Source organism: Anabas testudineus, chromosome 14, assembly GCF_900324465.2.
Source record: "Anabas testudineus chromosome 14, fAnaTes1.2, whole genome shotgun sequence".
In the NCBI taxonomy this organism is placed as follows: domain Eukaryota; kingdom Metazoa; phylum Chordata; class Actinopteri; order Anabantiformes; family Anabantidae; genus Anabas; species Anabas testudineus.
In genome coordinates, this window is record NC_046623.1 from 15530677 (window position 1) to 15551762 (window position 21086).

General features: G+C 41.7%; 2 protein-coding genes and 2 non-coding genes across 5 annotated transcripts; 3 read left to right on the top strand and 1 right to left on the bottom strand.

The window, feature by feature from the left end:
• The first annotated feature begins 193 nt into the window (after window positions 1–193).
• trnae-cuc lies at window positions 194–265 on the top strand. The gene has a single exon. It is a non-coding gene; the product is annotated as a tRNA-Glu (tRNA).
• Window positions 266–8241: 7976 nt separating this feature from the next.
• Window positions 8242–12523, top strand: LOC113168891 (endosialin-like). The gene is made up of 2 exons (XM_026369951.1): window positions 8242–9197; window positions 10519–12523. The coding sequence occupies exons 1-2, from the start codon at window positions 8768–8770 to the stop codon at window positions 12252–12254; spliced, it is 2166 nt and encodes a 721-aa protein (XP_026225736.1). The 5' UTR covers window positions 8242–8767; the 3' UTR covers window positions 12255–12523.
• Window positions 12524–13606: 1083 nt separating this feature from the next.
• Window positions 13607–21066, top strand: dpp3 (dipeptidyl-peptidase 3). Of its 2 annotated transcripts, none has more exons than XM_026372317.1 (19): window positions 13607–13817; window positions 15021–15179; window positions 15319–15463; window positions 15604–15693; window positions 15881–16018; window positions 16182–16256; window positions 16482–16572; window positions 16794–16924; window positions 17091–17221; window positions 17551–17609; window positions 17696–17890; window positions 17998–18110; window positions 18208–18300; window positions 18393–18455; window positions 18538–18662; window positions 18874–18994; window positions 19539–19718; window positions 19857–20019; window positions 20148–21066. In XM_026372317.1, the coding sequence occupies exons 1-19, from the start codon at window positions 13675–13677 to the stop codon at window positions 20288–20290; spliced, it is 2358 nt and encodes a 785-aa protein (XP_026228102.1). In that variant the 5' UTR covers window positions 13607–13674; the 3' UTR covers window positions 20291–21066. The 2 variants fall into 2 exon arrangements, with proteins under 2 accessions (XP_026228102.1, XP_026228104.1); XM_026372319.1 differs by lacking the exon at window positions 13607–13817 and adding an exon at window positions 14037–14095.
• trnas-gcu lies at window positions 13709–13790 on the bottom strand. Its single transcript has one exon. It is a non-coding gene; the product is annotated as a tRNA-Ser (tRNA).
• Window positions 21067–21086: the final 20 nt, after the last annotated feature.

Below are 21086 nucleotides of genomic sequence, written 5' to 3' on the forward strand. Positions count from 1 at the left end.
AACGGCTACCGTGGCTAACGTTAGCTTCTCTCATTTTGCAGGCAATTACACAGCGAGACAGTTCATCAGCCAAGATTATAGCTTAGTTTATAACTTATCTACCTTCTTACACGATGAGCTACCTTTAATCACTATAGTTCGTACTATTCTTGATGTAATGTTAAGTATTTGTTTTCCCTGTGCTGTGTGTACCTCCCTGGTGGTCTAGTGGTTAGGATTCGGCGCTCTCACCGCCGCGGCCCGGGTTCGATTCCCGGTCAGGGAACGCGTTTATTTTTCCTCCATCTGGTGATGACTATGGTATTTATTGGTTAAATTTGTTATTTATCCTTCACTTCACGTTTAGATCTACCTCTTATACCCTCCTGAGAAGTTTCCTTTAGATAATTAACTTTTTAACTTCTAATTCTCTGCATGTTCATGTTGTGAACAGCTCTCAGTCTCTTTCTTTCTTTCTTTTTTTTATTTATCCACTCTTACTTGCAGATCAAGCACTTTTTTTATTTGTAGTTAGGATCTTCACACAGATTTTGGTGATGATCAAGCTTCAGCGTGTGCTTCCTGAAGAGTTTCGTTGTGGATGTGAGGATTTTATCACCTTTCTATTTTAGAAGCCCACCTGTTCTCAGTTTCACTTCCTTGACTGCAGAACATATTTATTCAGAATATGCCCAAATTAAGTGGAATTCATTCTTCCCTTTCGTTTGTGCAGGACTTCTTCCAACACCGCCACATGACTCCAAAGATTAGAGATAGTTGCCACCCCCGGGCTTCACACAATGGGGATTTTGTGAGTGAATGCTAGGAATTGCATCTTTTCATAACAATCGATATATTTGCCCAAACTTTTGCATACAACTTTATAGGTAAGAACAATGTGTGTGTGTACCTGGATACAGTATGCATCCTCCCAGTATTAATCAGCTTCCCTCATCATCACTTCAGTGGGATCTACTAATCTGAATTGACAGACTGATTGAGCATGATGAACCTGTGCTGCAGAAATAGCCAGAGCTCACACACAAGCAAACACCTAAAGCTAATTATTTGTGCTGTCATGCTGGAATCAGAACATAGTTCACAAAGCAGATGGTGAACCCCTCTTACACAGTGTTCGGCGTGTTTGCCGAGTTGTTTTCTGCTCTCGGGTCTGTACTTTGACAGTTTATACATCTTGAGAAGTTTCGGTGTGTTGCTGGTTTCTGTCACCTGCAGAGGTGAAATCATGGATACACCTGGCTGACATCAGGGTGAGGATACATGCAATGATCTTTTGGAACATATTTATGACATAATTTAAGGTTAGCTATGTAATATAGCTGCAGGGTTTGATTCTTGCATGCTAGCCCACTGGAAAGGCTCAATAGCTCAATGTACAACTTGTAACTAGACATAATGCAACTCAACAACTGATTTTATAATTCAGTATGATAATAATTTTACTGCACTGGGAAGTTGTAGACTTCAGGGTCTTAAGTAAAACCATCAAAAGGATTAAATAATCTGAAAAATTCCCTCTTTCCATGAAGCAATATTTAGTTTTACTCCCAAATTTTCTTAAACCTGAGAGTCTATAAGTAAGTTGGATGGAGCAATTGAAGTAAATACACCACTACTAAGCAGTATTTGCAGCTTCAAACACCTCTAGCTATAGCTCATATTTCCCTTTTAGAACATGTTATATATGTTGCACTAGATTAGTTTTGACATTTCAGTGATGCAGTTTCCATTCCCTCTAATGATACTCTCTGATACAGTGCAGCTTTACAACCTCTGCATTTTGTAGTGATATCCCATGAGCATGTTTAAACAGCACACTGAAGAAATGTACCCAGCTGTTTCTAAATCCTGTTCTTTAATCTTTTTTATATACTTCCACTGGATCTTATAAACAACCAATTTCATTCTAAACATCAGGTTTCTTAACTTGGTCCCTTGGTTCTTTATGTGATGGACAACCCTGATGGCCTCACCGGGGAGCTGAAGTCTGCAATGGGTGATTTAAACCTTGTGTATATAAACACTCAAATGTTATGTTGAGTGAACTGGGGTTAGGGAGTTTTACATGTGTGCATGCATGCATTTGATGTGCCATATTTAAGTCTTAATTTTGCCAGATGTTCAGTCGTGGGGGCTGCGCGTGGGAGATGCAGTGTGGCTCAGGAACCAGGTGGTGGCACCAGTGACAGAGGAGCTGGTTTTCAGAGGAGTCATGCTGCTGATGCTAAAACCTTATGCAGGACTCACAGCTGCCATCCTCATAGTGCCATTATATTCCGATGTTGCCAGGCTGGCAACATATTTTTAACTGTTTTTTATTATTTCAGTCAAAATGAGGACCAAAAGCATTCACTTGATGTTTTTTTTTTTTTAATTTTGGAATAAATAAAATGCCTGCAGCAGATTCTGTATCATTTCAAATGGCAGGGAGTTTGTTAACCAAATCTAAATGAACAACAGTTTTACTGTGTTATTATAGCTCATCATTACAAGCTAACAGGTCATGTTATCTGTCCAGGTTTGTGCCTGCAGGTGCCACAATACACTCTTAAAACTGTCTTTTTGCTGTGCATTTCATTTTAAAAAAGCAGTTTATAAAATATGTGTGTGTGGGTTGGTGCATGAGAACAGAACGATTCTAACAGTTCAGACATTTCCTGCATGGTTGAAAATATTTCCTAATGTATTGAAATTCAACACCAGTACAACTATCCCTGGCTGGGGAGTGAAAGAGGTGTGTGCATGAGTGTGTCAGAGAAAAACAGATGGAGGCAGTGGAGGAGACAGCAGAAGAGAAAGACACATCAGCAGACTTAGAGAGAGAGAAATGCACTTGGAGGCCAACAAACACACAAAAGGAACTAAAAGTGTCCCACCAAGAGGACAAATAAGGATATGAAAGTCAAAGTTGTGCTAATAATAGTGAACTAAGTAAGAAACCAGCAGACAAGAAGAGAACAGAAAAGGAAGGATGCAACTGTGTCCCAAAGTAAACTGACAATGATGGATGGAGGGCTGAGAGGAGAGGGGTCATTCAAGGTCAGGGCAAATGGTGAAGGGTTAGGACTGAGAGGTGAACGGTTTTGTAGCCCGACTAGCTGTCACATTTAGTCACCATGAAAACAAGAGAGTGGTATCAGTCATGAATAAGCCTATATTGTTCCCAGTTAGATTTAGTGGCTTACATCTGTTGACAAACTAGATTTAACATCTGCTCAGTACTGTGAAATGTTTGGATCAGTTGGGTTTGCATGGATTCAGAGGGTTTTTTGTTTTGTTTTTTTCAAATCAGACTGCTGATTTTTTATCATTCTCGTTCTCTGCTTCAGTTTCATTCATTTTCAACTCGGTCATACTTGAGATCCTTCCAGTTCAACAGAGTCTTCAGCTGCGAGCAGCTGAAAGTTTGGGGATTTGGGAGACTTTAACTGCTTTGGATCAAGTTTGACAGCAGTTGTTGCAAGAAGCAACTGTATTACCAATTTACAGTTTCCCAGACAAATGGCTGTGGAGATGTGTCAGTCCAGGTCATGATATTTCCAGAAGCGATATTTAATGGCAACTGGACTTGCATGAGGTTGTTGAATTCCCTAAGAATTACACTAAGTCCAATAACCTTGTATTTGGCAGCCTCATTCTGAGACTGAAAGCTTGCCGCCGCCTCACATTTGGGAATGTGAAATGAAGACAGCAAGAATAACACAAAGTAAAGGAGGTGGTGCTCTATGCACACGAGTGGTATGCAGGAGATTTTAGAATTAAGGTTAGGGAATAATTCACCTTCCTTTGCTGATGCTGAGTTAAGCAGTTTGCTGTTTTTTCTGCTACTTTCTGAGCAGCATGCAGTGAAAATTGAGACTAGGTCATATGTGGGGTGCAAAAAGGACCATTTCAGTAGAAGACCAAATAGAATAGGAGGAAACAGTGCCGAGAGCAGCCGGATATGTGGTGGGTTTATCTCAAAGGTCCAATCAAATGTATTTCTGTCCCTGTTGCCCTATTGAGGCTTTGTGTCCGGTCCCTTTCTTATAAAGTCGTCATCCTTTCTTCTCACTGTTGATGAATTTACCATTACACACACACACACACACACACACGGCTCCCTCTCAGGAGAAATGTGAGTGAGTTTCAAAAGACACTACAAAGAAGTGTAGAATGTCTGTGTGCATGGCTGTGTCTGTGGAAAAGCTGAGCAGAGGCTATCATCTGGTAAAGGAATAATCTGTCAGGAATTATCCTATCCCAGCTTCTCCATTCCTCAGCAGTTTTTTAAACCATACCAGAGTTTCAGTTTCTCTGAGGTTTGTTTATACATGTGTGATTCTTTATGTGTAGTGATTGCTTTTTGCTGTTGACCATATTTTATCATCACTGATATTAACCAAAGCTAAAAAAAGTTGTTTTGGAGAGTTTACTAGTCTCACATCTTCTTTTTCTTCTTATTCAGATACGTCAGTATGAAAATAATGACTTTTCTCAAATGCCAACTGTGCACTGAGGGTTTCCAGTTCAAAATGTGAAAATCTTAAAGTGTTCCACTGCAGCCGCTCAGTGGATAATGGTAGAAGCCTGTTTTTGCAGTGGACAGCTCCCATATGTGAGCATAAGTGAAGTTGAGCATGTAGGAAAGAGGACATGCTCGGTAAGGCTAACTTGCAAATGGATGTCTTAGCTATTAGAAATAAATGTGATGCAGGACAACCAACAAGATTGCATCAGTGTCTGCAACATTTTAGTTCAGCTGGCAGTGATTAATTCTTTCAATTGAAGAACTGGACAGCCTCCCCAGTCCGCTCACGTTTGTGGTGATGATTTGTTGACAGTGGGTGTGGATGGAGGGCATTCATTTCTGCTGTGAAAGATGAAACACGTGGATTCTGTAGAAAAAGTTGATAAAAGTATCGTCTTTTTTTCCTCCACTCCACAGAAATCACCAGAAATGCCTACGCTCCATTATTTAACCACAAGGCCACAGCTAATTGCTTCAGTGTGTGCGTGTGTGTATGTGTATGCAAGACACCAGCGGTTGGGAAAAATGAACAACTGACGTGTCCTTCTGTATTTGATATGGCACGAGCACTTCAATAGGCCTGAAAGGAGCGAATCTGTCTTCCACTGACCCAAGTCAACAGGAGAATATCTTTAATAATGATCCTTGACAAGACTGTGGGGATGTGGGGACCTGCTGGTCATTTAGGGAATGAAAAGTGTTTTTCTTTTAATCAGTTGTCTGGATAGAGGAAGGAAAAGAAGGATTCTTTGATGAATTGACCTCCAGTCTCTTTGCATCATTAAACTCACCTATAATCACAAAAGAAAACATGAAAACTAGAGAGTGACAGCAGTAACTGTGTTGATTTCCATTTGTATTTTGTGGAATATACAGTATTATATTGCAATTAACTGAATCAATCATGCCAGTGCTTGTTTTTTTTACTATCATTTCAAGCACCCCAATAGCAAGAAGGAAGGTTGACATCATATATTGAGAAATATTTGCACCTCATGTCCAAATATTTCATAATAACACTACTTCGAGACACTTTGTTGTCTGTTGTCCATCGTTACATTCATTAATACATTGCTCCAAAGTGTGCAGAGCAACACTCGGGGAATAAAGGTACCCAAAAACATGTGGAAAGACACTAAATGTTTTACCATACATTCAAACGTGTGTTTTATACATTACATTTTAAACCACAATAGCAGCATGAGAGTGCAGCGCCGGTCTTGTGGTTGTCCCACAGTGTAGCTGAGTCTGAAATATCTCAGCAGCTACTGGATAAATGGCTGTAACTTTTGTGCATTTGTGTTACATGAGGATGAAGCCGTCAAAAGTTGTACCTATGTTCAAATGGTTATTGCATTGCCCGCTCTCTCTGTCAGCTGCTCCTTCAACATGTAAATACTTGGTTTCCAACATGGTTGTTTTCTTGCATAGCCAGACTCTTAGTCTTGTTAAGTGCGTGTCACATGCTTTTTTAGTGAAGGAAAACTATTATGTCAGTCCTGATACCAAATGTTTAATGGTCACAAAGGAACATTAAATCAAGAACAGCAATTGGGCTGCTAAGAAATAGAATTAGTGGTTGGAGTGAAATGGAGAGGCTTCAGAGCTGGAAGGTACAGTTCAGCTGCTTGGAAGCTAGAAGCTGAGAATGAATCGTAGCCAGTAACGATATGTGGCAAGTGGCTAGGAGTCAAGGAGGTAGAAAGAGGATGTAACCTGAAGTGGGGGAGTAAAAATTCAAGTGATCTGTATGTTCCATTAGAGGTCTTTGGGTTAAAAGATGGGGCAACTTGAAGGACTGTAACTAGATTAATGTGAAAACTGGGACTTGGGTGTGCAGGACCATGGAAAGGAGAAGTTTTGTCTGCTCTGTCAATTACATTTCTGGAATGTGTCTCTGGAGGCATGGTTGTCAGAGCCGGAGGAGGGGTTAACCAGGCAGAATGGATGGAATAAACAGACCAGAAGTGGGAGGTTTGGGGTTAAACTTGGGCTTCTGAGAGAGAGAGAGAGAGAGAGAGAGATTGATGACTGGGGAGTCCAAATAATAAGAAAGAGAAGAGGAGGAGAGAAGATAAGAAAAGGGAGGAGAGCAAAAGGATGCAAGAAGTTCTTGGGTACGAGGGGGATGAAAAAATAACAAGGAAAGAGGGGAGGAGAGTGGAGGCAGTGGAGAGAGGAGGATGGGGGTAGTCCAAGAAAAAGAAAAGCAAAAGAGGACAGGAGGAGGAGGAGGAGGAGAGGGAGGTGGGGAACAAGACCAAAAGGCTCTTTAGGTTCTCCAGGAGGTTTTATATTTGTTCTTTCTCTGGTTTAGATAGTTGTTACATAACTGGAAAAGACTGCTGAATAGTTAGACTGTATATATTTCTCCTGCCAAAACCAACACGCCACAGCCAGTCGACTCATCTGATTTACACAGAGAAAACACAGGCACAGACACAAACTGGCTGCAGCTGATAACTGATTGAACCACAAATACAGCATGACTTTTCCATCTCATCATCCACTGCTGGCTGTAAATTTTCAATCTTTTCCCACCAGACGGAGAGGAACGCTGCAGCAGATATTAATATAATAATGACCTTAAGCAGCAGGTCACAGTTTCCACAGAGAAAATGTAATGCACACATACCCCAGTTCCTATTGTTTGGCTGAACATTTTTCCACTTATGTTGCTTGGATTGTCAGTACTTCAGCGCGTGTGTGGTAGACCATAATTTAAAGCGTCTTGCTCAGTTGTTTGTCCCAAGCAGCTCTAAATCTGTAATATTTCCTGCAGGGCTTGAGCCCTCAAAGCTTGTGGCTTCATTTCATATTGTTTGGCTTTGAACGCTGCAAAAAGTAAAAAAAAAACATATGTTTCTTTGGAAAATCCAAACTCAGCATTCGACTTTGCACCCGACGCACCGTTTACCGTGGACGGATCATGTGACTTAGAGGGGGGACCCCAGTCTCCATGCCTGCTCCCCAGCTAGGACGAGGTCAGGCTGATGCACATCTGGCATTTCCTGTTTCCTCTCCTTCGTATTCCCTCAAGGGGTAGCCACACACACTCACATAAACTTAAGAACACTTACACATAGGCATCTGTGCTCATACAAAGTTTGTACTGCATAAGCAGAAGAATGAAGTCACACTAACACACAGATACAGTCCAACAGGTTTTCCTGCTCCACACTCAAATGTTTTCAATGGGCTGTAAAAACTTCCAGCTGGTACAGACTCGGTTGAAGGACAGAAAAAGGGAGACAGTTTAAAAAAAAAAAAGAGGAAACAGAGTGATGATAAAGAGAGGAATGAAAAATAATGAGACAATGAGGCACAAAGACAATAAGAGACGAGCAGAAGGTGGAGGAGAAGCAGAGAGAGGAGACGATCTGTGCATCTCACTGGGTTGACAAACTCTTTCCACTCCTGTGGATGCTGTGCAGAGTGCGCTTCTTTAACGTTGTGTGTGTGTCTGAAGCCATAGGGCAAGATGGGGGACAGGCTGGTGCCGTATGGTTTTCATAACTCTCCGAGGGTTTTGAATTCTGTCTCTCTCCCCCCTTCACCATCCCAACCCGTCAAACCCTCCAGGCTTCCCTTATACACTCACACACATTACCAGCCCCCTCTTCCAAAAACACACAATTCTTTTTCCTCTATGTACCCCCCTCCCCTCTCTCCCCTCCTCCCCCCCTCTTCTTTCTCTCTTCAGAAAGCCAACTTTGCAGAGGCAAGAAAGCCCCGGCACGATCAGATACAGGAGAGAGTCTCTGTCACTGAAATTCATCAGATTTATTATGGACTCTATTTGACTCTTTTGGATTCAGCTGAGGAGCAGATTGCTCAATTAAACCAACTCTGGACTTTACTGCTAGGCCTACTTCACTGGACTATATTTTGGACTGCATTGGGCTCAACTGGACTTTTTCTTAGAGGAATTCCACTTACCAGCTTTTGTTTCTAATTGTTTTATATAGTTGCTGGTGAAGTCTGCTTTATTGTGGCAGCAGTACCGACAGTCTGCTGATGAATGGAGTTTGACTGATTCTCCTATGTGTAGGGCTATTTGTCTAAGGGATTAGGCAATCGGAGGTAAAGCGAGGTAATCATATGTCCATATCACTTTGAATAAACAGTTGGTTAGACCAGATTATTTATTTGGGTCAGTTAGGAGGTCAGAAAAGTTCATCACCTTCCCTTCTTAGGTTATTTATTTTGACAGTAAGGTTGGGATATTCATTTGAATGTTGGCCTAGTTTAAAATTCATGTCTTGGTGGACGATGCAAAAGACCGACAGGAGCAGAAGCAGCTGCAGCAGCATGAGTCTCCTGTGTGTGCTGCTGTTGATCTGCCTGGCTCCTGGAAGCCGAGGTCAGGGGCTGAGGGAGACAGAGGGAGACCAGCCAGCAGCCGGGACTCAGCTGGCAGAGAGGGATGCAGTCTGCCACCAGGAGGGATGCTACGCTGTTTTCTTCAAGAAGAGAACCTTCAGGGAGGCTGGGCGGAGCTGCCGGGAGCAAGGTGGGACCCTGGCAACGATGCATACCCACGAGGCAGCGGGTGTGGTCCATGAACTGCTGTCAGCCATCGAGGCACAGGGATCCAAATTAAGGCTTCGTCTCTGGATCGGGCTGCACAGACCCCCACGCCAGTGTTCATCCAACCGACCACTCAGAGGATTCGTCTGGGTCACAGGCAAAGTCTAATTTGTTTGACATTTGACCTTAATACTCTCCTTACTGTCCCTAATAGTCATTTATTTTCATTTAATAAGTAAGCTCACAATAAAATGGCCCCCAAATAGACAAATGACCCAATAGTACATTTTCATTACCATTAAGATCATTAAACTCAATTAATGAGAAAAATGCATATTTTTGACTGTGAGTTCATGGAAAATCTGTGGACTGAAGCTTAATCAGACTTTGGTACCCGATCAGCCTCCAGAGTCCTGTCTGGATGGTTATTACATTAACTGCCTTTGTTGCCGAGACAGAGCTGTCGCGACAGGAGAAGTTCAACCCCCCTTTGACCTCACTGCTACCCCGCAGTCTGATTTAGTCATTGAACAAACCTCATCCATCTGAAAACCAGATGGGTTTTTTAGCACTCAGAGTGTCTGCCTTGGTTCTCAGTTCGTAAAGACAGTAAATTTTCAAGAGTTATGTGACCAGCTTGTTTTTTCTCCTCTGTCATTACTGAAATTACTGGTGTACCAAAATGACAATAGAAACCATGTTTTGCCTTTTGCATTTTGTGGCAACTAGCCATGCAGATATTTATGATTCTGATTACCCAGGGATTTATAATCTCGGTGACCTTGCTTTTTTTAATCCCATCAGTATGAATTAAGTTTTTTTGTGGTTCTCTCAGCTTTGACTGTGTGTTTCAAGATATAATGTCACCATAGCCCTGCAGAATCCACAGTGGGCCCTGTGGGTTTACACAAGTAATAATGATAGAAATCAGCAGTGTAGTCTTTACTGTGTAACAATACCACGCCTATTGTCATGTTTGCCAACAGGTCCGGTTCTAAATAACAACTAACAAAACTAGTTAAATATGGTAAAAACTGTTTGCTATCAGAAAGGTAACAGGCAAACCTCCCTGTTATGGTGGAGCGGTGATCCCACCCTCGCTCAATAAAATAATACAGGGACTACAGATTATAATAATTAATAGATGACTATTATTACAACAAAAATGACTGTGGCATTGTGTAGGATTTCAAAATGTCTGATTTTAGTAAGTAGGACTATGTTGCAAGCATCAGGGCACTCTGCTGTACCCCAACTGAATGCAGCAAGCAAATAGTGTATTAATGAATAGTGAGTAGATTGCACCAGTTTTGCTTATCCAAGCAGGATAAAGTACATAAAACCCATGCAGATTTGATCTTCTTAAGCTCCTTTAACACTTTGAATATGTCATATTGATGACAAAGCAAATCCTAGAGGCTTAAAAATAAGGACTTTAAACTATTACTGATCTGGCCCTTGTTTTTATTTTCCAACAGGAGACCAGGATGGCCAGTTCACCAACTGGCTTCGCGAGGAAACCCCAGGGACATGTACAGTCCCTCGCTGCGTGGCCATGATTGTCCACACTTCAGAAAACGGACGTCACAGTAGCGACAATTTCCGGTGGCTTGATGGCGCCTGTGCACTGCCGCTGGATGGATATGTTTGCCAGTACAACTACAAGGGAATGTGTCCGCCTCTGGAGGACGAGGGCAGAGGTCCAGCTGTTTACACCACCTCATTTCACCTTGTCAGCACCGTCCTGACTTATGTGCCCTATGGATCTGTAGCGGCTCTACCTTGTCCTGTGGACAGCTCAGACCCCGGTGCTCATGCTGATGAGACTGTGCTGTGCATGGAGAGGGATGACGGGACAGTGGGCTGGTCCAGAGATGCACCACTCTGCTCGGCCAGTGCAGCTCCAAAGAACCAGGACTGGTGTAGTGGTGGTGACCACGGGTGCGAGCAGTTCTGCCAGAACACAGACACAGACTACTACTGCTACTGCTCTGAGGGCTTTATAATAGATGAGGATGGATACACTTGCAAGCCTGATCCTCTCACCCAAACTGACCCACCTGAATTGTCCGCCGACTCTGCTGGTCCCACTGATCAGCCCCAGATCAAACAGGTTTGTGTGGAGATGGGCTGTGAGTACAACTGCATGGAGACATCCCGGGGTGTCCGCTGCACATGCCCCCCTGGTTACCAAATGGGTCCAGATGGCCGCAGATGTACTGATGTAGATGAATGTCGACAGCAGCCGTGTACGCAGGTCTGTGTCAACATCCCGGGCACTTTTCATTGCACTTGCCACTCCGGCTACCAGCCAGACGACGAGGGTGAGTGCGTGGACATCGACGAGTGCCTCGATGAGGGCAGCTGTGAAGGCCTTTGTGAGAACACTGTGGGGTCCTTCACTTGCCCGTGTAACCCTGGGTATACCTTAGGCAGTGGAGGAGAGTGTGTAGATGTAGACGAGTGTGTCGGGGAGTCACCCTGCCAACAGCAGTGTCTCAATTTCATGGGAGGGTACCAGTGTTATTGTGACAATGGCTATGACATGCAGCCAGATGGACTGACCTGTCAGCCTTCGCCAGATGATGAAGAATATTCCTCTCTGACCCCGGACCCCAGTGACTCTATTCACACACCTGTTATGGACACTAACCCTCATATTCCCTGGTTCTCCTCGCTCACTCCTGATCCAAACTTTGTGGCTGATGTTGAATGGCTGACAGACGCCACTGAGAAACTCTCGCCTGACACGACTCATGCATCAGACAATGACCTGAATCAGTGGGATGTCCTGTCACCAAAGCAATCTCACACAGCCCCAACCCCAACACAAAAATACAACACAGGCAATGAAATTGGTAATGAGGCCAAAATAGGAGGTGGGGAAACTAGTGGCGGGGTGGGAACTGAGACTGCATATGGGTCAACCACTACAACACAGGAGAGGGAGAGATCTCCCACGGGTAGTGAAGAGGATTTTAATTCAACTGAGGTAGGATATGGATCTGCTGCAGGTAAACAAAAACATGACAAGAGCTGGCTGCTGGTGGCCCTGCTGGTGCCCCTGTGCGTGTTCCTCGTAGTGATGCTTGCTCTGGGGATTGTCTACTGTACCAGCTGTGCTGTAGACAAGAGCCTGAGCTTCTCAGACTGCTATCGCTGGGTACTCCCCACAACGCCTCCTGACAGGAGGAATGGCAAGACCCAAGCATGAATCCTAACATAAACAGATGCAGGTGCAAGCACATGCACGCACACAGATGTGTCCAACGCCCACATGTCTGTTAACATTTCTTTTGTGGTGCAGCACTGGTCGCTGAGACTACAGTTTGAAAATAGTACAGCTGACTGGTTCTCCTTCTCATCAAACAAAACTTAATTCTTTCCTTTGCACATCCTTTGTAAATAATTCACTCTCTCATCCTGTTTTTAAAATTCAATAAAACAAGTAAACTGATGAAAACTGTGTGGTCTGTTACCATATCTGGGTTATAAAGGGAAAACAACCAAAGGGATGAATAAATGAAAGTGTTTGTGGAAAGAATGTGTGGTTGTGGTTTTATGTGTAAAAACAAATTTAAGAGTTTGGTGATTTTCCTATAGCTTTCACTTTCAACAAGAATTAAAAAGGAGATCGAGCGGCGAAGAACAAACACACTTCAAAGTTCTCGAGTGTGCGCGATTGAGTTGGTTTCTGTCTCACCAGGACTTACTATTTAAAACAGTGGCAACATATTTAATTATTATAAAACTAGGCACAATATCATTGTGACTACGTGGAATTGAATTTTTTGTTGCAAAATCTACGTTGCTAAAAAACATCACCTCACAGTTGGACCTCCATGTCCAAGGCTGTGGAGAGAAATGTATCAAATAAAAAAATAAAGGTAAACTGGGTGTGTACTTGATAAAGTTGTTGAAACTGTACTAGTGTCCCCATCACATTTTTTTCTGCATTTCAACCAGACTGACCCTTGGGATAAGGCACATTGTCCACACATTACTTTTGCAGTTTGGTTAGAAAAGCTTCTCATGTTGATTTTTATCATAAGTCCATTACACTACATTCAGTACAGTTACCTGTTGAGCTGCCTAGACAACTTGTGATTGATAAGATTCAGTCATTCTCTGTGACTGGTGATAGCTGGTTTTATTGAAATGAATTTTATTTAAATGTTATTGAGCAACAAGATTAATATAAATGCACATAAGTAAACACTTATATATATATAATTCTCAAATGAATGTCCGAGCTCTGGCTGACCTACTTCCAAACAAATATTAGGTGAAGGGAAGCCTGTGGTAATGTTTGCTTTGAGTCTTATTATGACAGCATAAGGCAGTTATTGTCCTATTCAGTCCAGACAGACCCTTGCCAGCCGAAGACAGTGAAGGATCTAAAACGTGATAAGGAAATTATGAGAAACAACTAAAATCAAATAGGTGCACACTCTTCTAGGTAATCAGCTGCTTCATTATGCATTTTCAGTTACGTCATTACGATAGCTACCACCGCGGAAGCTCATTGGCTCTTTCGTACCGTCCGGAAGAGTTCGGAGTTTCGTTAGGAGGTGTTCGGCCTCGTTCGGACTTCGTTGGGAATGAATGAAGTCAACGTGCGAGAAGCTTAAAAGATGTTTCGATGTGTCCGATGGTGGAAAAAGGTTCCGACGAGGATGGGATTCGAACCCACGCGTGCAGAGCACAATGGATTAGCAGTCCATCGCCTTAACCACTCGGCCACCTCGTCGTGTAGAAGCATGAGGAGGAGTCAAAGGTAATTATCCAGTTTCGTAACACCACAGTCTGTGGTTGTTTTATTTATATATTGTGATTCAAGCTGATTGTTGCTGCGAAAAAAAAATTAGTTGTGAAATGAACCGAAAAGTCAAGGAAGGCAACTTCATGATTGGTTAAATTTCCTATCAACCACACTATACACACGTTTGATTGGCTGAGATGCGCAGAGGGGCGGGCTTTACGTTGAATGAATACAGGAAGTGTACAGCGTGAGACTGCAGTTTGACGTTCACAGGAGCTGTTGAAGAAATCAAGGTAACAATATGTTGGGTTTATTTGGACATTTACACCCATTCAAATGTATTAAACAGCGAGTAGTCATATACAGAAATGAGTTGCACAGTGTTTGCTACGGGGTGTTTTCTTAGAGAAGCTGTGGCGGTGTGTTTAAATGTTACAGACACTCAGTAGTCGGTTTAGCATGTACGCTAACAGCTAACGTTAGCTGTTAGCTATTTGCAGCAGAGTGAATCCTAGACATATCTTCAATATTTAATTAAATGGGTAGCTTCTGTAATGCCCTGTTGTTGGTGGACTTGTGATTTTTAAGAATGCTTTTGGCATACTTGTTTTATTATATTTTGACCAGTAATTCTTTTTTTATAGAAAGTGAAACAGAAAATTGGCTTCTGAAGTCACTCTGTTAATATTAACTGTGTGTAGCTGCAGGAATGAAAACTGCTGTTCGTCTAATACATTTTTAATTCAGTTGAATAGATGTAACTAATTTGATTTTTTATTAATCTTTCGTATACCCATTAATTTTAATTTACCTCATTAACATATTAGTAAACATATTAGTAAATCACTGCACTTTATCCTCTTGATTTCTTCACAGTAAACCAACAAAAGCTGGACATAGCCTTTATAAAGTGATTAATTATTTATAATAATTAGTTGTTCAGTCTGCATATTCGCTGTGTTTTATAGTGTTCAATCAAGTTATTTGTTTGTTCTGTACACCAGCGGTTTAGTCTGCCTAAAGCTCAGGTGGGTAAATACTCTACTTCCTAGAGCTTATTGTGTTAAAAAAAACAAACAGTGTGGTTGGTTCTAACTTGTAATTTCTCTCTTTTTTTTAATCTCTTTCTACACTGTGCATTTGTTATTACTATCACATTTCCCCCCTCTAACCCATTCTTTTTTCTTTCCCCACTTCCTTTTCCCTCTTTTAATTCAGTTCATTATCATCTGTCCAAGCCCTCAGACTAAAGATGGTGGACTCACAGTATTACCTCCCAAATGACATTGGAATCTCCAAACTTGACTGTGTAGAGGCTTTCCGCTTGCTTTCACCTCAGGAGAAGATGTATGCCCACTACCTGTCACGTGCCTCCTGGTATGTTATAAATCTCTGGATTAAGCAAATTCCCATTACCACTACTATAATAAATTGATGGAATTATCAAAAGAAACATCTCATCTTTGAAGAACTCAAATCCCACTGACTAAAAACAAAAAACATTTGCTTGTCTTAGGTATGGTGGTCTTGTAGTGCTGCTGCAGACATCTCCAGAGTCGGCAAATATCTTTGTTTTGCTGCAGAGAATCTTTAGGAAGCAGAACCCTGTACAGTTGGAACAAGTTGCTGTGGAAGCTGGACTCAGCTCTGAGGAGTATATGGTACAGGATCCTATAGTTTGTTGCTGTTTTGGTGCACTCTTTCATCCACAAAAACATTCAAATACATGTAAATGTCTTCATTGTGCCATCTGCTGTATGACAACTGTTTAATTATATTTTGTCTTGTGTGTGATATTTAGGCCTTTTTGGTGTATGCATCAGGTCTCTATGCCAACATGGGAAACTACAAGTCTTTTGGAGACACCAAGTTCATCCCAAATCTACCTAAGGTAATGTCCGGTGTAAAATGCAGTTGAAACCACCCGGTTAAATGTTATTCTATCAGACTTCATTTCACTGATAACTGAATGGACAGATAATGGACTACACAAGTTAGAGGGTTATAATTACCCTATGATCTATAATGCACTGCTGCATGTCATTTTTATCTTCTGCATCTGTGATATGTACACACAGGCAAAGCTGAAAGCTCTGGTGTGGGCCAGCCAGGCTTTTCAGGAGCAGCCTGCGGAGATGGAAGTCTTGTGGGACAGCTGCTCGTGTCTCCTCTACTCCCTGGAAGACGGACAGAAACAGCTGGGGCTGGGTGATAAGGTGGGAGTTTAAGCCAGCTTAGGCCAAAATCTACTCTAGTTGAACTAGTTCATATTTAATGAAATATTTACCATTTTGTCAAAACTGGGTGGGTTTGGTCTCTAATCCAAAAGAAAACTAAAAGCCTGCTCATTAAGTCTCATTTTGTGTTTCTTATCTTCAGGGAATTACCACCTATTTCTCAGGAAACTGCACTCTGGAAGATGCTGAGCTGGCTCAGAGGTTCCTTGACTCAAAAGTAAGCTGGATTCACATCTAGAGCTCATCTTTTACTTTCACTGTTCTTGTCTCATTCACCTACTTAATAACAATAACTTGTAACATCTTTAGTCCTTGATTGGGTCATTTATTCATTCCCTTCCTTGTAAAAATTTGGTGACTCTGCTTTTATTTTCCCTAATGAACAGTGTATTTCAGTGTGAATATGCTTTTTCTAAGATGAGTTCTTGTTGTTTGTCTTTAGAAACTGTCTGCTTACAACACCCGTCTGTTTAAGAGAGTCAATGGAGAGAAAAGCTCCTATGAGGTGCGCTTGGCTTCAGCAGTGCGAAAAGGTCAGGACTGCAGTCAATGGTGTCAAAGAGAATCTGAGTTATTTATAAACACATTCAGGATTCATCCACCTTGTTATAGATAAATTGCATTTATATTATGATAGACTGGAGATGCATCATTTTAATATGTTTCACATGGCATTACTCCATGTTGTTATAAAGACATTCTAGCTTGTAAGCTCAGCACAAATTAACTAAACCATCTTCTATCTACTTTACAGACTGTGCAGTGGAAGGTGAATGTACCTCGTGCTGTGGCACTTTCATCTTTGAAGACAAAGAATTCACTGTGAAGAGAGGAGACTATGCTTCTCTCATGGAGAAAGTGTGTTATTACCTCCAACAAGCACAGGTGGGAGAGCAATGAATATGGAGCAGATTATAGGCTCCAGCTGTGTTCTTTAGCTGGTTGGGAACTTTTACAGGAACAAATATAAAGCTGATAAAGAAAGTACTGTATTCTTGATATAGTAAAACATGCAGTTAAAATTGGTTCTGTCTCTAAATAATTCACACAGGCCTATGCTGCAAATGACAATCAGAAAAAAATGCTTGAGGAGTACAGCCGCAGCTTCACCCTTGGCTCAGTTGAAGCCCACAAAGAGGGATCGCGCTATTGGATCAAAGACAAGGGACCAATTGTAGAGAGGTGAGCCCACTGAACCACAGGAACATCAACACCAACTGTCTACAATTAAGGTTGTACAATTTTTCAGCAAGCATTTTGTTGATCAAGCCACAAAAATACTGAGATGAGTTTTGATCAACTTACATGTTAAGGCTAACATCATGCTAACTCCAGTATTATCTGCTTTATCGATGACTGGTCAGAGTCACAGTATCAAAACATGACTCCATTTAGTTACATGTTACAAGGTGACACTTGGTGCACTAGTCTTTATTAATTAATAGGTCTTTTATAATTGTACATCTCTATAACCTTGCTCTCACTGCACCTTCACTCTCTTCTTCTCTCAGTTATATAGGTTTCATTGAGAGCTACAGAGACCCATTTGGTTCCAGGGGAGAGTTTGAAGGTAATACCAGACACATGTATCATGCGTTTCTACATATAAATTGTGAATAACAGATCATTTCCTAACTTGTGCTGTGTCACCTCTAGGTTTCGTTGCTGTTGTGAACAAGGCGATGAGCGAGCGTTTTGCCAGTCTGGTGAGCTCAGCAGAAGTCTTGCTTCCTGAGCTGCCTTGGCCCAGAGAGTTTGAGAAAGACACTTTTCTTAAGCCTGACTTCACCTCGCTGGACGTTCTTACCTTTGCTGGGAGTGGAATACCAGCTGGCATCAACATCCCCAACTGTAAGTAAATGGTAAATAGTGTCACATTTACACAGTTGAAGCATTTTTAGGTTTTCACCGATTTTGCAACAATAGACCTGAAAGCAGTGTCTGTGTTTTGTGTATAGATGATGACATCAGACAGTCAGAGGGCTTTAAAAACGTGTCACTAGGCAATGTGCTGGCCGTAGCCTATGCTACCCAAAAAGAAAAACTCACCTTTCTGCAGGAGGAGGACAAGGTAACTCAAGTAGCTTGATGGTTTCTCATGCACCGGCTCCTGTCTCTGGTCTGGACACTCCACCATAATTATATATTCTTCTGTGTGTTTGCTCTAGGATTTGTTTATCAAGTGGAAGGGCCCTTCGTTTGAGGTGCAGGTTGGGCTTCATGAGCTGTTGGGTCATGGAAGTGGCAAGCTGTTTGTCCAGGTCTGTCAAGTGTATCATAGTCTGTCTGTTTGACGTGTATTGATTATTTAACAAATTAAAGTATTTTTATTTAAAATGTTCTGTTCTTACAGGATGATAAGGGCAAATTCAACTTTGACCAGAGTAAGGTGATCAACCCAGAGACCGGAGAACCGGTGAGTTTTAAAACTATTTTAAACTTAGCATTCAGTGGACCACAAGAGACACAGTAACTGAAGGTGTGAGTGTATCTTGTAGGTATCCAGTTGGTATCGGGACAGCGAGACATGGGACAGTAAATTCACCACGATTGCTTCGTCTTATGAAGAATGCCGCGCTGAGTGTGTCGGACTCTATTTGTGTCTCAACAAGCAGGTGCTCAGGTGTGTCATCTATTTTAGATCACTTACCCTCATTCTGTGCGTGAGTTTGACATAGATGTGCTGTACACTACAGTAGATTCAATAAGTTACCTAATTGTTTGACTTTTACAATATTGTTATATAATTGTTTGTATTGTTATGGGTCAACTCTGGGTGACTTGTGTCTTTATGGGAGCTCAGTATATTTACTGTTTATGTGTGTTTATTCTAGTATTTTTGGCCATGAAGGGCAGGATGCAGAGGATGTGGTGTACATCAACTGGCTCAGTATGGTCAGAGCTGGACTGTTGGGCCTGGAGTTTTACACACCTGAGAGCAAGAGCTGGAGACAGGTAACCTCTCTGCTCATTTGTGCTGTCTGTCCTGCACTTGAACCAGACTCATATTCAGCCTTCTAAAGATTGTTAGTTGAGGTTTCAGAATATTTTTATGAGTAATAGTATGTTTTTTTTATTTGGAGTGTGAGCAATAACACCTATTTATTAATTAAGCTCTATCCAACAGTTGTGTGAAAATAACTTTTCAAGTGATCACATTGTTTACACCTGTATTCAGTGAAGGAATACTGACTGTCTGCATGTATTTTATGTACCTTTAACTAAAGTCCAACATTTTACTGGGCTCTGGTTTCAACATACAATAATAAATTGCAGGTTTCATTTATACAGAAATGCATAGTGTTGGGAGAACTGTGTTTACAAGACAAGTCAACATTCAGACTATTAACCATGTGTTTCTTACAGCCAGACTGGCTCAGTTTGACGTGTCTGTGTTGTTTTATTATACAGCTTATAGTGTATCTGTCTTTGTGTTTACATCAGTGTCAGGACAGTTATGCAGTGTCTCATATGAACTGTATTTGTGTCTCTGTTTCAGGCTCACATGCAGGCTCGTTTTGTGATCCTGCGTGTTCTGCTGGAGGCTGGAGAGGGCCTGGTGGGCCTCGAGGAAGTGACAGGAGCAGACGGCAAGCCTGATGCTCGCATTACGCTGGACCGCAGCAAGATCCATACTGTGGGCAAGAACGCCATCCACAGGTTCCTTTGTAAACTGCAGGTAGGGCTGTGCTTTTCCAGTTACCCAGGTATGAGAGCATAATATGCACTGGAGATAACACAGAAGCTTTATTGCACGTATAGTTATAGTGGTAACCCTGCCCAGTTCTTTTGCTATTAACCTGATTCTGCGTTGTAGGTCTGTAAATCTACAGCGGATGTGGAGGGAGGCAGAGCTCTGTATGACAACTACTCCGCTGTCAGCGACAGCAGCGCTCACAACTTTTTGCGTCTTCGTGAGACGGTGCTGCTGAGGAAAGAAGCTCGGAAGCTGTTTGTCCAGGCGAACACCAGAGTCAGTGGTATGTATCTCTAGGTTTAGGTGATTAACAACAATAACTGCTTTACAGCATTTTTCATTGTACATGTGTAGAAGCAGTTGTTGTCTCTTGAGTTAATCAGTTTCGGTCTCTTTGTGTGTGGTTTGCAGGGGACAACGTAGAGCTGGTGGAATATGAAGCCAACCAGGCTGGTTTAATTAACTCCTTCGTTGAGCGCTTTCAAGACGATGCAGAGCAGCTGGAGGCCGACCTTTTGGAGATGAGCAAAAGAGACGCTCCGTGCTGGTGTTGATGGACATCGGCTCTATAGGTTCAAAAATACGGAAAAAGAGGGAAACTGTATTTTTAACCATATGTGACAGCAAAGTGGTTCGTAATGGATGTTAAAACTCACAAAACTGCAAAGTGATTCGCAGATGTTACTGAAGAACCTACAATAAAGTTTCACTCTTCAAATAAAGCCATAGGACAAACACAGATCTGCCAAAGACACCAGCCTCCTGTTTTTCCAGCCAAGATTCAGAAACTTAGTTCTCAGTTCTGTCTTTGATAAGATTAATTCTTAAAGATTTACAATACAATAAATATTAAACAATTTAAAGCTGTCCTAATTCTAACTGGCAATGACATACAAAACATATGTAAGTAGTATTTTTTGTTTAATCATGACAGGATCAAAAACTAAATCTTCACAAAAAGAGCACTATGAAATGTTTTGTCTATACGATAGATTTTACAGTCAGCTTTTTAAACATCTCTCTACAGCTTGTTGATTAAGTTGAATGTTTGTCCAGCTTCTGTCTTGATGATTTGACAGCTTAATACTCTTAACTAGCTGCCATTACTGTTTAATGTTGACTGTAAGGCAAAAATAATAAAAACCTGCCAGGTGTGATATGAAGAATACTGCTGTACCTGAAATAACTCTGTAATTAAGAGATGGGGTGTTGAATACGCACAATTAAAAACAGTTTGATAAGATCTTTGGGGGATCTTTTTTCCCTACAGAAAAAGAATCTGACTTCATTTTTTATGAAACACACATTCTAAGAACCGCTTTCAGCTAGGACTAATAAATTGCACTTGTG

Bases quoted from the DNA above. Each gene is read 5' to 3' on its own strand.
- LOC113168891 (XM_026369951.1), top strand. From the start codon at position 8,768: ATGTCTTGGTGGACGATGCAAAAGACCGACAGGAGCAGAAGCAGCTGC. The intron at 9,198-10,518 runs GCAAAGTCTAAT...ATTTTCCAACAG, and splicing joins AGGATTCGTCTGGGTCACAG to GAGACCAGGATGGCCAGTTC.
- dpp3 (XM_026372317.1), top strand. From the start codon at position 13,675: ATGTTTCGATGTGTCCGATGGTGGAAAAAGGTTCCGACGAGGATGGGA. The intron at 18,995-19,538 runs GTAACCTCTCTG...TCTCTGTTTCAG, and splicing joins AGAGCAAGAGCTGGAGACAG to GCTCACATGCAGGCTCGTTT. The intron at 20,020-20,147 runs GTATGTATCTCT...TGTGGTTTGCAG, and splicing joins GGCGAACACCAGAGTCAGTG to GGGACAACGTAGAGCTGGTG.